The sequence below is a fragment of the Megalobrama amblycephala genome, linkage group LG3 (assembly GCF_018812025.1).
Source record: "Megalobrama amblycephala isolate DHTTF-2021 linkage group LG3, ASM1881202v1, whole genome shotgun sequence".
NCBI classification, from domain to species: Eukaryota; Metazoa; Chordata; class Actinopteri; order Cypriniformes; family Xenocyprididae; genus Megalobrama; species Megalobrama amblycephala.
Window position 1 is genome coordinate 17,687,796 of NC_063046.1, and position 20,866 is coordinate 17,708,661.

Here is a 20,866-nt window from a genome sequence, read left to right on the forward strand (position 1 = left end):
TAATGTTCATAGTTTATCTGTTTATCAGAATGGAATACAGAGTGGAATTCATACGCTGATTCTTGATGTCTGTGTGTGCCTAAATTTTTTTTTTTTTTTTTTTTTTTGTGAAAAAAAAATTGTATTGTAAAAGTTTATCTTCCGCTGTAGAATCACAGTGCTGCTGTAATCAATAATGTAAATCTAACTCAGAGATTGGGCTCTAAATGAGTTCAGTGATTCAGATCAAATAATGATTATGTGAAAACATAATCAGCACCACCTGATCATCTTTTAACTTTGCTTGTCTGATTGGTTTTAATGCGGTTAAAACTGCCCAAACAAAATTTAATATTAAAAAGTCAAGGGTCAAGAGCTGGTAACTTAAAAATTGTGATTTTCTCCTTTAGTGAAAAACTATAAAAAGGTAAATGTTTGGAAAAAATGTCTGTAAAACAGCCAAAACAAATGTTCCAACTGCTCATCAACAGCTCCTTGAATTCACACACACCACGACAAAATGGCGTCATTACCTGCCGCAAACCAGTGTGTAGGAGGCGTGGTCAGGAGAAAAACTTCATAATTTAAGTGCATTTAACTTACATTTATTAACACATTCAAATACACCCACAAATTAGTAGAATATACTTATATTTTATAAGTAATGCAACCAAACTTAAATATTTTAAGTATATTGTAATTATATTTTTGAGTAAATATAAAATCCGGGCTAAGAGTGCATGAACATCTTGGATGACATGGTGATGAGTAAAAATAATCAGGAAATTTTTAATTCTGAAGTGAACTAATCCTTGAACTGTAATCTGATGAATATTCAATACAGGCCTAGTCAGTAGTGTTTTGTTTGGTTGTGTTTTCTGTAATACAATAGCTGTAATTTACAAGATGTGACAGTAATTTATGATAAAATACTCAATGCATGCTTAGTATCAGTTGACTGCAACTAGTAGCCAAAATACTGTATTTTTTCATGTTATTTTTTACATTTTTAATGTTAAAGGCCTTTCATAAGTGTCATTTCAGAGCTTTTTTTTTTTTTTCAGGAAAAAAAAGAACTGATTATTTCGATTTTACTCAAACAGCTGCTAGATTTACTTTGACTCTTTGGAAACTCCCTAATTGGCCTTTCTTTGTCTTATGTCTCAGAGAGGAACCTTGCCTGCCCTCAGCAGTCGTGGCTTATAGATCAATCTGTTTATCATGACCCTCTAAGGGATTAGCAGCTAACAATAATAAATGAAGGTGTAAGCGATACCCACTTCTGGTGTTTAAGAAATTTTCCCTGAATAGATCCACCGGCTGTGAATAACAGAACGCAGGGATTGCCGTGACTGCCTCTTCCCTTGGAGCCTTAACAATAACACCTCAAGGGCTTGTTTGGATGGTGTGAGCTAAGCGTCTGGTCAGGGTGAAGAGTCACTTATGAGATATTTGCACTGAGACAGAACAAATGGGCGCTGCACGGCTTTAATCAGATACGGCTGTGGCTGTGCATATTATACTGGCTGACGGAGAAGGGTTTTCTACCATTCTTCTGACACGTAAATCACCCTGTCATCCGTAGATTCCCCTGTTAATCTCCCGGCTGCAAAGCAACCTCTAACCTTTCTCTTTTCTGTTTATCAAATTCGCTCTGAGAAAAGAGCAGAAAGTCAAGACCCAAAATACAAAACGCACACCATATTTTTGTTTTACCGAAGGCTCGCAAACCCAGGCTGAATGTTAATTCAATCGTACACTTACAGGCTTTCGTTGGGCAATCGTTCTGTCATTTTCACTTTTAGTTTAACAAGCCATAAAAACATTCTGAGACCGAATGCAAGAGAGAAAATGAGGGAGACAGTAGAGGTCCAGACCTTTCTCCTTTCAAGCGTGGAAACAATGACAAGAATGGTGATGCAAAATAGAGACAACTTTTGAGAAAGAAAAAAAGAAGAGAGAGGAAAAACAGGTAAATGAATCCACCTTAGACTGTCAGTGGATTGATGTTTCTTTGCCCTTAAGGTGAGTATTCTAGGATGTGGGCAAGTGATTTGGCAGGAACCAAAACAAAATGCATGTCCTAGAAGTAAACAAACTCTAAGGAAGACAGAGAGAACGACAGCATCAAAACAACGCTGTCCCGATCTCATCCGGGCAGAGATAATTGAAAATAAATGATGTGTTGTTGCAGAGGTGCTGCAGACTAAATACTAATTTGTGCCGCAGAGGCGGGCAGGATGCTAAACCAGCATGTCAGCAGTGTGAACAGGCTCTAACCTCTCGCCTTCTCATAGTTGTCTGTCTAATCTTTTTTTTAGCCATTAGTTCAGCAAGGCCAATTTAGATGTTTGCGGATTTCACTGGTTAAGAAATCCTGAGTCCAACGTGTGAGCTCTGCAAATAATTGCTTATAGTTTTTGCTCCCTCTTATCCAAGTCACAAGTCAAATGGAGGTTATTTGAGTCTGTGTAGGGTCAGGAGGTTGTGTTTAAATTGTCTGTCATTGTAGAAGTTTTTCTGAGAATGGATGATAGCATTCAAATTAAATACACAACTATATGAATTGTTTTAGAAGGAGAAAATTGTATAGTTATGTCATCTTCCAGTATGGGCTAATTAGCCTATACTAACTGCTCGATATTAATGACATATCTCTGATTTTGTTGTATAAATGTAAAGATCATTTCACAAATATCTAATACAACAGAAATGCCTCCAATCTGCTTCATGCGGCCAGCATACCCAGACTGTGACAGACACGTTCACATTTTCTTTGGTATTCAGTGATGTGTTCTTGATGCCAAACACTTTCTCAGCCACCATACACTGTAAAAAAAAAATGATTGTGATTTTAACTGTAAAAGACTGTAAAAATGTGATTTGTAAAAACCTGTTAATTGTTTAAAGGTGCCCTAGAATCAAAATTTGAATTTACCTCGGCATAGTTAAATAACAAGATTTCAGTACATGGAAAAGACATACATTGAGTTTCAAACTCCATTGCTTCCTCCTTCTTATGTAAATCTCATTTGTTTAAAAGACTGTTACATAACAGTCGGGATCATTAATATGTATGACCCCAATATTTGCATATATGCCAGCCCATGTTCAATGTTCAAGGCATTAGACAAGGAAAGGCAGTATTAACGTCTGGATCTGTGCACAGACAAGGTAAGCCAGCAAGAACAACAGCGAAAAATGGCAGATGGAGCAAAAATAACCGACATGATCCATGATAGCATGTGATATTTGTAAATTGTCTTTCTAAATGTTTCATTAGCATGTTGCTAATGTACTGTTAAATGTGGTTAAAGTTACCATCGTTTCTTACTGTATTCACGGAGACAAGAGCCGTCGCTATTTTCATTTTTAAACACTTGCAGTGTGTATAATGCATAAACAACTTCATTCTTTATAAATCTCTCTAACAGTGTAGCATTAGCCGTTAGCCACGGAGCATAGCCTCAAACTCATTCAGAATCAAACGTAAACATCAAAATAAATACTTTACTCACATAATTCGAAGCATGCATACAGCATGCATGACGAACATCTTGTAAAGATCCATTTGAGGGTTATATTAGCTGTGTGAACTTTGTAAATGCACTGTAATATAGTCGAGAGCTCGTGTGGCAGGGAGCAGGCGAATTAAAGGGGCAGCGCGCTGCCAAAATCAGTGTATAGTTAATGATGCCCCAAAATAGGCAGTTAAAAAAATTTATAAAAAAAAATCTATGGGGTATTTTGAGCTGAAACTTCACAGACACATTCAGGAGACACCTTAGACTTATATTACATCTTGTGAAAAAGCATTCTTGGGCACCTTTAACAGTAGGTTTCCTCACTATATACGGTAAATAACTGTAATAGATCTAAAAATCTAAGTTTTTGGAAGTGAAAAAGAACAAATCATTATAATTTACAGTGAAAAAACATAAATTGACATTCCCAGAATTCCCTGCGTGACACTTCACATTTGATGTATTTTTGTGGAAATGACTGTTTCTTAGTTTTTCTAACCAGTTATGTACATTAGAGTTAGATGTTAGATCTAATCTGTTAAATTAATGTTTATTTTATTACTGCAGTGTCGTGTGTTACCATGATGGTGTTTAGTATTTGTGAGAATGACACTGTGCACCTTTTACATGTTAGTATTTACCTTCTCAATTTGTGGAAAAGCTACTTGTGATGATCTTTGATTCATCATGTGACTCTCATCACACCTGTTTTTGATGGTTGTCAGTGCATTACAAGGGTACAAATCAGATATTAGTATAGGTTAGTACACTAACATTATATCAGTATTTTATGGTACATTTCTAGAAACCACAGCTGCTAGTTGTTTGTACCATAAATTTCATGGATTTTTTTTATAGTGTAGCTAATGAGTGTAATGAGGAGCCGGATGGGAAAAGAGAGACGATTGGCATGATGAAAGGTAATTCTCCATCAGCAGGGCAATTAGCAGTCGACATTAGACTGAGCTGAGAGCAGCGACGGGGTCTGAGACCTGCCCGGCATCTCTGTTTATCAAACAGAGAGACAGAGATGTGCTTAGTGTGAGTCATCACCCTGTCTGCAGATTGATTGGGGTGATAGTTTTTTCTTTCTTAGGTATTTGACATTGATAAATTGAGTCATGGGGGCAAGAGTTGGCTAAGGACTGTTTACAGTGTTTACAGTTTGGTGAAGCATGTGGATTTTGTTAAGGAATGTGTCTCTTGGGGCTTTGTTTAGACATCTTTGAAGTCAATGATGAAGGGTTTCCTTTTTGCTAAATGTCCTTGCTCCAGAACTTTTCTTAAAGTAATGTTAGTTTTGCAGTCATGAATTAAGCAATGTTGTAGGTTGGGTTTTAACACTGGTAGGGACATTTTATTCAGTATTCAGAAGTCATACAGGTGTGGACAGACATGAGGGTGAGTAAATGATGACAGAATTTTTTATTTTGTGGTGAACTGTATAGATTTTGCCAGTGTATTTGTGTTTGAATGAGAATTTCCATTGTAAGAAACCATGTTTTTCTAATAAGCTGCTTTGATTTTGCTTCCCTCTTGATGTCATGATACAACAAAGAAAAAAAAAAAAAACACTGGGAAAACAGAGGCTTCAGTTCGGAATTCAAACAACCTTTTACTCATTTCCCCATTTACACAGTTCCTCAAATTACACAGTACACAATTACACAGTACTCACTCATCTATGTGAAATAACCAAACAAACATCCCCACTGTTGATCAACTGCTCATGTCCAAACAATACACTGAAGCATAAAAAAAAATCCAGGAATATTTTTATAAAATATAATAACATTTTTAATGTGTTTTTAAAGCAATTTGAGGTACACACAGTCTGCAGTGGTTTTCATCAGAGTGAATGCATCAGGCTTAAACAAGCTTTTAACTGTTAATTTATTTTGTAAAGGGAAAAACAGTATGCTAATTTTGCACTTAGGTAGATTACATTAGATAATTACATTCAGTCTCAATTTAATCCTTTTTTGTAATTTTGGTAGGAATTGTTCAGTAGTCTGTTGGTTTGGTAGGAATACACCTGTACCATTCAAACCCATAATAAAGCTAATTGTGTTTTGAATTTAAGTTTGAATTTTGCTGTTTAAAAAATGTAATAAATAGAAGGTGTAAAAGGTCCCGTATCCCCTGAGGAGAAATAGCGCTCTATTAAATGGGTTGAGTGTAAGTTTGTCTTATTTGCGAGATTGCATCAGCCTATTGTTCAAGAAAGTTGAACTTTCGGGAGCTTATTGAGCTGTTGATGCTTGACTGCTTCACTGTTGAACAGTGAGTTTTATAATATTAATAGAGAAACTGGGTGCTGTTTTAGAATTCGTACTGTTTCTATCTGTTTTCAACCTGTAAATAAGAAATCAATAATCACACCACATATGGACTTGCGCATATTTTGCTGGGCAATGAAGATAGGCACTCTGCAGTTCACAGTGATGCATCTCAGATTGTTTGTTTCACCACAATTACAAAGTAAATGTACATGTTGTTCTAAGAAAAATTTACGGTAGTCCAATTAGTGAAGAATGGGCGTGTGCGAAAGAGAAAACACTGCTTCTGTGCATGTTAAAACCAATATAAAACTCCCTGGATACACAACACTGAATTGATGGTGCCGATGACAAACTATAATAAGCACCGGCTGTATATCATCACAATCTGCCCGTGATATTCTGTTTTAATGCCCCTCCTCTTGTTCACACCATATTTCTCTGGCTCAGAAGCTGCTGATATGAGGGTGGGTTGTGTTGATTGGACGGTAGGTAGTTCTTTTGTCGTGGTGAGAGCAACCATCCATGTGTTTGTATCTCCACCAGGTGGTCAGAGAACTTTCACAAATATGTCTGCTGTTATTCAGCCCACATTCTAGCTCCAGGTCCTGGATCCCGATTTATTCTCCGAGTTAAATGTCTCTCATTTTCTTGCGGTGGTCTTTCCAGTTGTTCATCTCACTAGACTTCCTCCTCTCTTTACCAGATCATTTCAGCCATTAATGCCAAACCTAAATGCCAATACACAGCCATATTGACAGGTGTGAATTGTTTGAAGACCGTTTGCGCCCAGCGCTGTTGTTGGTGAGTGGCATGTGCCAGGCAACTCATCGTACTGCTTCGCATGCAGGTGGCAGATGGGCTGTAATTAATGAGAACCTGTTAAACAGTGATATGTGATCCCACACGGTAATTAGAAAACAGCAGCATGGAGCCAGGCGGAGTAATTAGTCCGTCAGGGCCTGGGCTCTCAGGACTCAACCCTCTTAAAGGAGATTTTAGCCAGATAGAGACAACTAACATGCATCATGCTTATTTAGATTATTTAATGATGCAACAATATATTATATAGCTTTAATGATAACACTTTGCAATAGACCTTATAGGTGCCATATTGAATTTTACGCTGTTGAAAACGAGTCTGTGAGGGATGGACTTACAGTCATGTAATGTTCAAAAGTCACAATTTTCAAAACTGTTTTTGTCTAATAAAAGTCTTTTGGAAGATGTTTTGTCAACTGAACAAATGGTATTTTGTTAAACAATTACGCAATCCATTGGACACATTGTAATTCACTGTACATCCCTCACAGCCTCGTTTTCATTCCTGTCAAAAAATTGAATACAGCGCTACCCTGACTATATGGTCTGTAAGGTTGTTAACATTAATTTGTTAACATTAATTAATGTATTAGGTCTCATAACTTAAGAATGAACAACCGTTTCTATAGCATTTAGCTGGGTTAATGTTACTTTATGAAATTAATTTATATTAATGCATTTTTATTATATATATATATATATATATATATATATATATATATATATATATATATATATATATATATATATATAGTTAGTCATACATGTTTAATGTTATATACACTACTGTTCAATTGTTTGGGATTTTTTATATATATATTTTTTTAAATCTCATGCTTATCAATGCTGCATATATTTGATCAAAAATAATGTAAAACAGTAGTGCTGTCTGTGAAATATTACTGTAATTTAAAATAACTGTTTTCTATTTTGATATATTTTAAAAATAAAATAATATTTATTGTGATGAGACAGCTAACTTTTTCATCATCATTACTCCAGTCTTCATTGTCACATGATCCTTCAGAAATCATTCTAATATGACATTTTTCTTATTATCACAGTAGAAAACAGTTTAATGTTTAAAGCATGCGTCATGTTTTTATGAAAATCATGGTACTTTTTAGGATTATTTGATGAATAGAAAGTTTGATAGCATTCATTGACATTTTTTTCATTATTATAAATGTCTTTGCTGTCAGTTTTGATCAGTTTAGTGCATCGTTGCTGAATTGAAGGAATAGTTGACTGAAACCCATTGACTGAAAAAAAAATACTATGAAAGTCAATGGGGACCAGCAGTTGTTTGGTTATCCACATTCTTCAAAATATCTTCTTTTGTGTTCAGCAGATGAAAGAAACTCATACAGGTTTAGAACAACTTGTGTGTGTAAATACTGATTTTTTGGGCGTTTTTGGGTGAAATATCATTTTAAAGTATTTATTAATTTAAAAAAAAAATCATAATGACCCCAAACTTTTGAACGGTAGTGTATATAATACGTGTTGAAGTTATCGTTGACACAGATTAATTAATTCTTTAAAAAAGAAAAATTACTGTAGATATCATATTTATAGAGTTAGTTTGAAGAAAACCGCTGCTAAAACAAAAGCCCAGATAACCTGCAGAATGCCTGTGAACCAGTTGGAGAAGACAGCATGTTGCAATTAAAGTTAAAGACTGAATTTGAGTCACAGTAGTAGATTCAAGGCGTAGCAACTGAATTTGTCTTTTGATATTGCTCACTGCAAACTACAAAGCCTTTGCTGAAAGAACCATTTTCCCTCCTCTGTGCTACCAGCAGTATAAATTAGAGATAGACAGGAATCTTGTATTTCATTGGCTACGCTCAGCTTGCGTTCAAAGGATGGCTAAAGAGTGTCCCATTAAGCTTTACTTTATCACTCGTGTTCTGAATAACATCTTTTCAATTTTTGCTTTACAAAATCAGCCTCATTATTGCCTGCATTTTAACCTGGTCCTCAGCCATCATTTGTGCTGTAATGTGTTTTCTCTCTCTAAAGTGATGGAGATGCCATCTTCCTGCCTGAAGCTCGGGTTTGGTTTCATATTTGTCATCTTGCACAAGAAAAACATTCCGGCGTGATTGTTGTTGTCACTGATTAATTATGAAAATCTGAAAAGTCCCACAGCAAGCAACAACAAATGTGATATGTGTAAATCACATATTTATCGTGCTGATTTGAAGCATAGATTCTCATCCTGCCTATGCTCGTAACCTTTCAGTGTCCTTTGGTCTACAAGACAGAGCACAACCTAGTTCAGTCATTCAGCTGCAATGGATCACCATTGTCATCTCTACAATGCCTGCACTTTATTAAGTGTGGAGGAAATCAAGCGTGAGGTTTCCTGTGCGCCTGAGCCAAGGACCCTCACAGCCCCAGGACGCTTGTGAACCTCCTCGTACATCAGCCTCTTAATCTTCCAGTTTGCTGGTAGCCTGAAAAACACTTATCACATTCATATCTTCCGGCATCCCTCACACAGCCCTCCCGCATATCGTAAGCGTTTATCTGTGTCTGTGTGATAGAGTCGAAATGACTGTCTAACTTTCACTTTCACCTCCTCTCACTCTGTCTCTTTCTCTCTCTCCACTGACATGTCCGGTGTTGCAAGGTTAAATAAATGTCCCGTCAGGTAGAGGGCCTCATTAGTAAATCATCGTGTTGTGGAGGTAAGGCCGGCGCTGATATACGGCTCAGTGTCCGAGCCAGTAATCTGCCCGGGCTGAACCTGATGTTCTCCTACACACAAACTGTGATTTAAAGCAGCCAGAATGTCCAACGTATTTCATCCTTCAGGACTGAAATCCCAGAAGCGTCAGCTGAGAAATAAAGAGAATTGTTTTTAATGGAGAGTTGTGGCAGAGGAACTAGGAGTTGCAGTTCTGCCAGTGGTGCAAAAAGAGGAAAAATGACCACGCTTGAGATCTGTCAAGCTGCACGGGGCCGCATTGATAGGATGTGGGTTGGGGGAATTACGCAAAGATTGGTTTCTCTAGCTGACCATATGTCACTGGCCGTGTATCAGGATGGCCTACTGAGGAATTGTGGGAGAGGTAGTATATCAACACCCAGAGAAAAATAGCCCAATGCTCTAAAGTGCACTTGTGTTATTCATTTATTCATGTGAGCTGTTAGGGGCCTTCTCTCACAGTAATGAGTCAGGCCTCAGATGGTGAGATCAACGTTAATTGTTTTGGTTAAAGTCATTGATTATTGAGTGCTTTAATTATTAGTCACATCTGTTCCTTTCGCTTTCCCCATGAATGAATAGTTCTGATCAATCACGTTTGATCTTTCATGCTCTAATGTCACGTCCCATAAACCACAATTGGTTTATTCTTGGTCTGATAAACTAAACACACTCTGCTAATGATTTTTTCCATTTTGCACAATGGCTACATTTGGAAAAAAAAAAAGATTGTCTTGCAAATAAATTAGATAGCGAGATTAGAAATCAGATAGTCTAAGCGCTGAAAATGAAGAAGAAAGTGTAAGAGGGAGAGAGAAAGAGTGCATGTACCAATTTAAAACTCAATAAGTTCAGAATACTCAATTTTTGTAGACACAGATTACCTCAAAAAAATTAAGCAACTCAAATCTTTTAAGTAAACAGTAATTATAAATAACAATTAAGTCAAACTGATTATTTTTTTTAATTTATTTAATGTTAAAGGTGCCATCGAACGTTTTTTTACAAGATGTAATATAAGTCTAAAGGCTGGAACACACCAAGCAGTTTTTCTTTGTCGGCCGACTAAGTTTTCTCACTGTGTTCCGCACCGTCGGCTGAAGTTGGTCCTCGTCTGCCTTTTTTCGGCCGATTCGAAATGTTGGATCGGCGTTGGAGCACGTCGGGCCGTCGGGCCATCTGATGATTCTGATTGGCTGCTCAGCTACTGTCGCCTGCTGTTTCGGAAAGGCATTTCATCTCACGCAGGCGCAGAACTGACGTGCTGCTTGGCCGTCGGCTGTTTAGCGTCGGTTTGGTGTGGCAGGGCAACTTTGGACACAGACGCTGCCGACGTGAGCCAACCCCACAGTCTGCTTTCGTCTCCGCTAGTTCGTCGGCGTCGGCTTGGTGTGTTCTGGCCTTAAGGTGTCCCCTGAATGTGTCTGTGAAGTTTCGGCTCAAAATACCCCATAGATTTTTTTTTTAATAAATTTTTTTAACTGCCTATTTTGGGGCATCATTAAATATGAGCCGATTTATGCTGTGGCCCCTTTAAATGCTGACGCTCCCCGCCCACGGAGCTCGCGCTTGCCTTAAACAGTGCATAAACAAAGTTTACACAGCTAATATAACCCTCAAATGGATCTTTACAAAGTGTTCGCCATGCATGCGTCGGATTATGTGAGTATTGTATACTGTTATATTGTTTACATTGATTCTGAATGAATTTGAGGCTGTGTTCCGTGGCTAACGGCTAATGCTACACTGTTGGAGAGATTTATAAAGAATGAAGTTGTGTTTATGAATTCTACAGACTGCAAGTGTTTAAAAATGAAAATAGCGACAGCTCTTGTCTCTGTGAATACAGTAATAAACGATGGTAACTTTAACCACATTTAACAGTACATTAGCAACATGCTAACCAAACATTTAGAAAGACAGTTTACAAATATCACTAAAAATATCATGATATCATGGCTCATGACAGTTATTATTGCTCCATCTGCCATTTTTCGCTATTGTCCTTGCTTGCTTACCTAGTCTGATGATTCGGCTGTGCTGCTCCAGACGTTAATACTGGCTGCCCTTGTGTAATACCTTTCATAATGTTGGGAACATAGGCTGACATATGCAAATATTGGGGGGTACACCCCGACTGTTACGTAACAGTCGGTGTTATGTTGAGATTCGCCTGTTCTTCGGAGGTCTTTTAAGCAAATGAGATTTATATAAGAAGGAGGAAACAATGGAGTTTGAGACTCGCTGTATGTCATTTCCATGTACTGAACTCTTGTTATTTAACTATGCCAAGATAAATTCAATTTTTCATTCGAGGGCACCTTTAAGTCCACTGTACTTAAAACTATTGTTTATCATACATAATGTTTTTCATTTTTCAATTATTTCGATGCAGTGGTTGTAAAACCTGATTGATGAAGTTCAGAATACTCAAAACACTTAAGTAAACAACCCAAAAATTATTTTAGTAGAACTTAAGAAATGTATTTTGTACTACTCAAACACTACTTTAGTTGAAATATTGGATAAACTAGCACCTAATCTTTATGGTTAAGCGTTAGTTAGCAACAGAACTACATGCTAACTGCATGCGCTAATGTAACAATAAAAGAGAATATCAATATTTACTCTCATGAACTGTTAATCGACATGCAGTATATAGCCTTGAAGTTTCGTAGCCCATTCTCGACCTAACCACAGGCACTCTTCACCACGATGGTAACCCTACAAAACTTCAACATCACAGAAACAGCTTTAAATACCAAAATAACAGAACATTAAACAAAAACACATTTCCCCCTGTAGTAATCTTGTGCAAAAAAGTCTTAAAATATGTCAGTGCCATTGTTTTGTCTCAAGATGCACACCAGTAATGTTTCTAGGACATGTTTATAAAAGATACTTTAATTGAACTAAGGCTTAATTCTGGCTTAGTCTAAGCCCTGTCTGTGAAACCAGGCCTATGTATATCAAATTAGTATAGCAATTGCAGGGTATTTATTAGGGGTGTGACGAGACGGGTATCTCACGAGACGAGACAAGACTTGAGATTGAGTTCACGAGACGAGACAAGATGGCGAAATACGTGACTAGAAAAAATAGTCTGCAGGTGTATTTGAAATGTTTTAACTAATCATCTTGTAATGAATGTCATTTCAGTTCTACTTTCTGAGTATGAATTATCATATGCAGTAAAAGACAACAATACTCAAGCACTGTAAAAGGTTTTGCCACTAACTCAACTGACTGACTTCTCTCCTGTATGATTTCAGTCTCTTCAGACCTTACTGTACATGATTTATGAGCTTCTACAACTTTTGACCTCCTAACTGAACTCCTTTCCACAAACAGATAATAGAAATAAAAACAGTATAAATAAAAATGGTAATACTTTACAATAAGGTCTCATTTATTAACATTAATGTATTAACAAACATCAACTAACAATGAGCAATATATTTGCTACAGTATTTATTAATCTTTGTTTAGTTAGTTAATAAAAATAGACATTCATTGTTAGTTCATGATAGTTCACAGTGCATTAACTAATGTTAACAAATGAAACCTTATTGTTTGTGCTTAATAAGATTAAGAGAAAACTGTTATTCATTTTCATGGTAACACTTTACAATAAGTGCAACCATAATCGCACTCAATATTCAAAGTGCAAATAAGACCATTTTTATTTGATACAGAGCTAAGAGCTGGTTACAACTACACTGCCCTGTCTGCCCAGCCTAAAATAGCTTTCATATTGAGAGATATTTGCATTCATCAGGGAGCCGCTTTGCGGGGTATTGAAAACGAGTTTGAATGCGCGTTTGTTTACTTTCACTTTCAGCGATCGCGCGTAATAACTCTGTAAATATGGAGCGGCGGCGACCGTCATCCAACTGAATTAAATGTTTTTTATTTAAATGCAAAGCAAAACGACAGTGGAGGCGTAATGTAATTGTAGCGGTGGCATATTCTTTCCTAATCATCCTAACATTCTGTCATGGCAATATCACGAGACTACTTTTCGCCTTGACGAGAAATCTCGTCACAGTTTAGTCTCGCGAGATCTCGTCATACCCCTAGTAGGCTATTAAGTACATAAATATGTAAATGTATTTGTAGTATACTTAGCATAAAATAAATGTATTTCAAATACATTTTGGTATGTCTGTTTTTCACTAGGGAACAATTATTAAAATCTGTAATAATATGTCATAATATTGCTGTTTATATTGTATTTTTGATAAAACAAACAATGCAGCCTTGGTGAGCGTAAGCCAACCCCAAACTTTTGAACAAAAGTGTACATATATCACAAATAACTGTAAAACTAAATATGTGGGAACCCTGTACGTGGAATCCTTCTGCAAAGGCTATTTAATGAGGTGGAAAATTGCATCCTACTGTTTTTTGTTTATTTGGAGTTTTAATATACCACGATAACCTCTGAAACTGACAGTCTGTTCCCTTTCTTTCTCCACAGATAACTTTCTTCATGCTGTTGTCTGCTGTGTGTGTGATGCTGAACCTCGCAGGAGCCATCCTTTCCTGTCAGAATGCCCAGTTGGTCAACTCTCTGGAGGACTGTCAGCTGGTGAGAGAGCCATGTCTTCAAACACATGCCTGAAATCACTTCTTTGTTGTAAAGGAAGCCTTAAATAGATCCTTATGTCCAAGCTGAAATTAGCTTAGTCCTAAACCTGTGTATTTTATCATACTCTCAAAACTAGCCTGTCACTAAAGAATCAATCCATCGAGCAATTATAGCTCCCTAGAGCGTCATTCATTAACACAATGCCCTTGTCAAGATTTCAGTGAAATTAGCTCAACATCTAGTCGCCAAGGCAGAGAAAATGAGAGTGTCTGCTGGGACCCATTTTTTTACGTCCTGTAATATTCTGTTGGAGCAGAAATAAATATTAACACCCACAACCTTTGTCCTCATTAAAACGGGTGCCCGATCGGCTGCCGAAGCTCACAGGGTTTTTCTAAGCGGAAAAAAAAAAAATCATAATCATCAATTGTCTGGGGAGAGATTCTCTCATACTATGAGTGAAAGTGCAGCAGTTGAGTGAATAGGAGTGGGTGAGCCTTCATAGTGGAAGTCAATTCACGTACATTAGCTATGCTAGTGCCGAATGTCCTGCCATGAGATCGCTTTGCCTTTGCTAGAGAGGAACAAATTCTTGAGACGTTGTTTGAATATGAGAATGCATAATGAATGTTATTTTACTGAGTTTTTTTTATTCTGTGTTCTTATAGCGGTACAGTTCAACTGTGAACTGTCAATCTAAAAGCTGTAAATTGAAACACTAAACGTATAGATCTAAAATATAGAATTAAAAAAAAAATCAAAGTCTCTTATTTTATTATGGCAAATCATAATACCTCTAAATTGTTGTTTTTGATACTGGATGATATCCTCATTGAATGCCACAGTATGCTGTGTGCTGCCCATTGTGTTCTTTGAATGAAGGCTTATAAAGGAGATTAATAGAGCAGTCAGTCTTTGCTGTGCTTTCTATTGAGGTTGATTTATCAGCTCTACAGTGGGTCCAGTGCTTGCCCAGCACGGCATAACAGCTCAGCACGGCTTCCCCCATTTCTGTTATCCAGAACCAGACAACCCTCTCCAGCTCTAAGACCATTTATTCGCCTGGTGTGGAAGCAATATATAACTAAATGATCAGTTGAGTAGTAGTATTCATAAAGGGTGGCAAATGAATGTATTAAGAATTTCTTTAAATAAAACATAGCGCTAAATCCACTGCATTTGAAACAATTGTTAGAGTTTAGTGGAAGATCTTACAGTTATTAATTATTCCGCATCCATATCTCTGTGTACATTAATGACCAGGTAATTCTTATTTGTTTGTTTCAAACACAATTTAATGCATGATTGGTTTTCAGGTTATGGATGAAAAGGCTTTGAATTCATTTCAGCTTCTTTCTAGTATCAGTGATCTGTTGTGTTTGTGGGTTTCATTTTCAAAACAAGCTTCTGCTTTAGCGTACAGACAATAAAATTACAATAAAGGTTTTTTTGGGGGAGGGGGGGTGTTTTTTTTTTAATTCGGAATGCATATGTTGATATTAATTAAAACATGAAAATTGCATGGCAATGCTATTTCATAATTTTTAATAGAGTAATTCAACTATAAGAGTGAGTTAAAGTCACGTCTGTTTTATGGTTTATTTTGAAATCGCCCCCTATACCCTCATTCACTATTCCCTACATTACCCCACTAATATAGTTCACTTGAAGGAGTGAATGAAAATGTAAATTTGGAAACTGAGTACGCCAGAAGGTCTGCTGATCCACTATAGTTTGTGTTTGCTGTTTAATAATCATTTGAAACTTATCAAACTGGCAGCTCCAGTAGCAAGATGAATATATTTATACTGGAATCTTATCATGGAAACTATGTATAAACCTTTAATTAATAATCACTTAAAAATGAATTTATACCTGTATGATATTACACTGTAGCCACAATACACCAGCACGGTTTGGAAATCTTCTGGCGAGCCGCGGGAATTCATTCAGCACGCGACTCTGATAATGCATTATGGGTATTCTTTAACCGTTGAAGTACATCAGTTGTACACTTGTTATTGCGGTGCATTGTGGGATTGAATAAGTGCACTTAATATCGCCCACTGTGGTTTTGAACACCATTACAAATGGCTGTCCCCTCAAATAGTGACCTATTTAGGGTATAGGGGTGATTTTGGACACAGCCTTAGTTTCTGGTCATGTCATGTGATTCCCTGTTCCCCTCATGTGATCTTGTCATGTGGTTCCCTTGTTTCATGTGTCTTGTTTTTATTGGTTCCTTTGTTTCATGTGTCATGTTCCCATTGGTTGTCATAGTTATGTATTCTCCTGAATCATGCATTTAATGCTTACTTCACGTGCTCTCAGAATTATTGTAAATATGAGTTTCCTAGGTAAAAAAAAAAAAAAATGCACATGAATGACCTCCCGTAACGAAATTTGAATGCGATAAGCTCATAATCTCAACTTCAGAAGTGGGAATTATCAAATTTCCTGTCCTCCAAACAAAAGCAAGTTTTTCAAGCACCTTATTGCGACCTATTTAAAGTCATGCGCCCGACGTTTTAAAGTCATGCGCCCTCTAGCTGGCGTAAAAATAATGACAGTGTTGTGTTACGTCTGTCGTTACCAATCAAAATGCGTGTTCATTTAAATGCAATGCGTGGACTTTTTACACCATTTGTCCTATTTCCTTTTAGCAAAACTATTTTTTTATTAACGACTACACCTACCCCAGCCCTAAACCTACCCTTAGTGATTTATAGTGCATATACACTTTATGAGCACATGCGCTCCCTGGGATCTAACCCACGATCGCATGATCGCATATTGTTATATATTGCAATCCTCTACCATTTGAGCTACGCGAAACCCGAAATATCGTATTTCAGGGAAGTGACAAACGACCTATATGGGCATATTGTCACGATCACCAGTTGGAGTGCCCTATTTAGCCACCAGAGGGCACTCCAACACGGACTATTGTTCACCTCACTTGGACTTCAATTCCCATAACCCACTTCCCGGACTCATTATCCCGTTCATTGCACCCAGCTGTTTTGTGTTTCATCATTAGTGTCTGTCTATTTATTCCTGGTTTGTTTCTGCTTTTGTTATTGTGGTTTCACTTAATGTCACCGGCTTCTGTTTGTGTTTTTCTTTGTTTTATATGGACTGATCTTTGGATTTTGACCCCTGCCTGTTTGGATTACCCCATTAAAGCTGCATATGGATCTTACCTTTTTGTCTCTGTGCCTAACGTGACACATATTGGTTGGAGAACATGTTGCAAATGTCCTATAACAGTGAAGGCAGCATTAGCCCTCATGTTTCCTTGTTTAGCTGTCATGTATTGAAGTACGTATGCCATTCCATGTTTCCATGTGTCAGGTCTGTTCATAGTCAAGATTTGTTCATGGTTTGTTTCATGTTTTGGATTTTGTTTATACTTTGTTTCATGTTTTTAAATCTTAGGACACTTTGGAAACTGCACTTGCGTTCTCTTTTTACCATCGTCTTCTTCTGCTTCCACGTTACAGATAAATAGTGTCTATTTAGTTCAGTGGTAAGTAGAAACTGAAGTTTTATAGTGGGCAGTAGGAACACACATTGATGATAAAATGCGCAGTGAAAGTGTTGATGGCTCTTTGAAACGAAACGGTACCTGAAAATGCTTTAATAATTCATCTTACAAAGGGTTGAGCACACACATAACATGCCATGAGTTCAATAGATTGAATGTGTCACACAGATGAAATATTCAGGTGATTTGAATCATTTTGTCTACTGTGAAGTTTGGAATGAATTCATACATTCATATAATCAAATATAAATGATCATACTTTTTTCTCACAGCAATCAAAAGAATCTTAAATTGTGACATTCTATGGTTTGTGACATTAGTAGGAACCTATCCAGTTTTTTATTTTATTTTATTAACCTTATTTTTCAGCAAGCAGAAGCAAATGGTTATTAGATATCACTAAGCATTTGAAGTTTCACTCAATCCACCATGAAGAGCTTTGTCTTATCAGATACTAATTTTAAAAATGAATAGGAGCTAATAACATGGTGATCTTTCCATTGTCCTTTCCTTAAACAGGACTTTCATATTAACTTTCACTTTCACTATCGTCATGGAAACTTGACATTGAGAACCCAGTGGCAGTTCGCACCTTGCGGTGTTGTGCTAAAACAGGTCCGGTGATTATCCTTCCCTTTGTCTGCCGGCTCAGATCAGGCTAAAGACAGACTTCTGTCTCCATCAGACTGTACTCCACCTGATTTAGGGATTAGCATGTTGGATTAAGCATCTCTCCTCTCTGCCTATTGAACACTCAGAGACTTGATCCTGCCATGACTGAAATATTAATGAAGTTGTTTCCTCGATTCAATTAACCCCTTGCTTGCAAAGTTCACACAACGCTTTTGTGCAATATGGGTCAAATGGCGACTTTGTTTCAGTCTAACACAAAAAGCATTTATAATGCTGGACCACCATGTACAGTATGGGATTTATTAAGATCTTGCTTACACTTTGTTTCACAGAATGTGTACTTAGAGTGTATTTAGCAAAGAAAATAGTAGGTAATATAAGGTAACTACAAAGCTGTTAGGTTCAAGAATATATAGGAAGCCTATAAATGTGGAAGACATAATTAATTTCTCTTCATTTTTCAATGCAGTAAACTTCCACAAATGAGACAGAAACAATTTTGCAAAAAAAAAGTTATACATTAATATATTAACATTGAAAAAGATTTGAATTTAGGTTTTATAAATATGATCCTGTCTGCTATAGCTGCCAGCCACAGTAATAATATGTCATGCATGGTAACGTTTAACTGACAAGTTTATTTGCAAAGGCATCAAAACAGCAGAATATATTTTGGATGTGCCTCAAAATCAGTTTTTGTCGAATATTTCTCAAGGGGTAATATTATCCTGCTTTTCTTTCAGACAGACAAAGAACTCTATTTAATGTGTGCTGAACAAGTGTCATCATTGTACCATGCTTATGAGGAAATTTAGTGTCACAGTTGTCCCTGGCCTGCCCTGTTTACGTGTTTGTGTTTTCACCTTCAGCAGTCACACAATTTTATTGTCCATTTTATGCAGAAACAAACATTTGACTTGCATGAAACTGAAACCAGTTTGTTCCTGTCCTTCTGCAGATCAAATTTGACAGTGATGGTGTGTGTGTCTGCTGTGAGCTCGAGCACATGAAATCCACCTGTAATAATCTTGGAGATACGCTTAAACTCAACCCGCTGAGGGACTGCAACACCATACGTCTCCGACTGAAGGTATCATTTTGTGTGTGTGTGTGTGTGTGTGTGTGTGTGTGTGTGTGTGCATGATTTTTTGATTTATGAGGACAGACATTTGTATAATGACATGGGTATTACACTGGTATTACGATGTAAACATTAAATATGAGGACATTTCTTGAGTCCTCATATTTAAAATAGCTTTAAAAACGTACTAAACATGTTTTATTAAAAATTTAAAAATGCAGAATGCTTTGTGTGATGAGTAGGTATAGGGTTAGGGGTAGTGTAGGTGGATAGAATATACAGTTTGCACAATATAAAAACCATTACGCCTATGGAATGTCCCTGCTAAGATAGCAAAACAAACCTGTGTGTGTGCGTGTGATTTCAAAACATTGTCAAAATAGCCAGCTATTTTTCTTTACATTCTTTAATAGCCTCTTCTACCAATTAGATAGATATTCAATTATTAACTTTTTTTTTATCATTCCAAATAGACTTTTTGATGGCCTCAGTTAATGAATATTGGATCAGACAAGTAAATGAGGACAATTTAATGCATTAGACATGTAAATGATGATTATTTTATCATTTTGGTGATGTGCATGCATATATTGTTTGAAAATCTCTAATCTTATTTAATTAGCCAGATTTAAAACTACCATCATCAATAATCTTTTAAGAATAAATCAAATGGTGTCTCTAGAAAAAACAATGTAGTACCATTTATCTACTGTATATTCCTTAACTAAAAGAAAGAAGTTCCTGTAGACTACATCTTTACAAAGGGCTTGTTCACCCAAAAATGAAATTTCTGTCATTAATTACTCACTCTCATGTCGTTCCACATCTGCAAGACCTTCGTTCATCTTTGGAACACAAATTTAAGATATTTTTGATGAAATCTGAGAGGTATATGACTCGTCCATAGACAGCAATATAATCAACACTTTCAAGGTCCAGAAAGGTACTAAACAACAAAACAAAAATAACAACTTTATTCAACAATCTCTTCTCTTCCCTGTCATTATCCATATGCACGTAGTAAGCACAGTCAAGGCTTCCGTGTTTACGTCCAAATTCCAACTCAGTATTGGCCAAAGCTGTACACGTGAGCAGCATGACGCATGCGTGTGATGCTGACGCAAGTGCCGACCAATAATGAGTCGGCATTCTGACGTAGAACCTGGAAGTGCTGGACAAAAACAACGTATGAGAATGACACAGAAGAGAGGAGGATATTGTTGAATAAAATCATTATTTTTGTTTTGTTTTTGTGCACAAAATGTATTCTCGTCGGTTGAACCACTTTAGTCACGTCAATGGATTTAATGATGTCTTTAGTACCTTTCTGGACCTTAGAAGTGTTTAAACGACATGAGGGTGAGTATTTAGTGACAGAATTTTCATTTTTGGGTGAACTAACCCTTTAAGAGGCCTTCCTAGGGACTGTATTGTATATACACTACCATTTAAATTTTGGGCTCAGTATGTTTTTAATATTTTTAAAAGGAGTCTCTTATGCTCACCATGGCTATACATTTATTGGTAGCACTTTATTTTACAGTCCTGTTCCCCATGTACATACTGTGTACTTATTACAGAAATTATTATAATAACTGGGTAATAACTGTAGGTATTATCCCTGAACCTACACCTAAACCTAACCTCAACCCCTGTAGTTATATTATATTACTCAGTATGACTCAATAACTTAA

At 36.7% G+C, this 20,866-nt stretch overlaps 1 protein-coding gene across 3 annotated transcripts in view; it reads left to right on the forward strand.

Annotated features, from left to right (window-relative positions):
• Window positions 1-20,866, forward strand: part of fam189a1 (family with sequence similarity 189 member A1) — a 143,509-nt gene that overhangs the window by 98,116 nt on the left and 24,527 nt on the right. For all 3 annotated transcript variants that reach the window (XM_048184364.1, XM_048184365.1, XM_048184366.1), the window contains 2 exons: window positions 13,801-13,911; window positions 19,050-19,181. In XM_048184364.1, coding sequence (XP_048040321.1) covers window positions 13,801-13,911; window positions 19,050-19,181 — 243 coding nt within the window. The remainder of the gene's footprint in view (window positions 1-13,800; window positions 13,912-19,049; window positions 19,182-20,866) is intronic.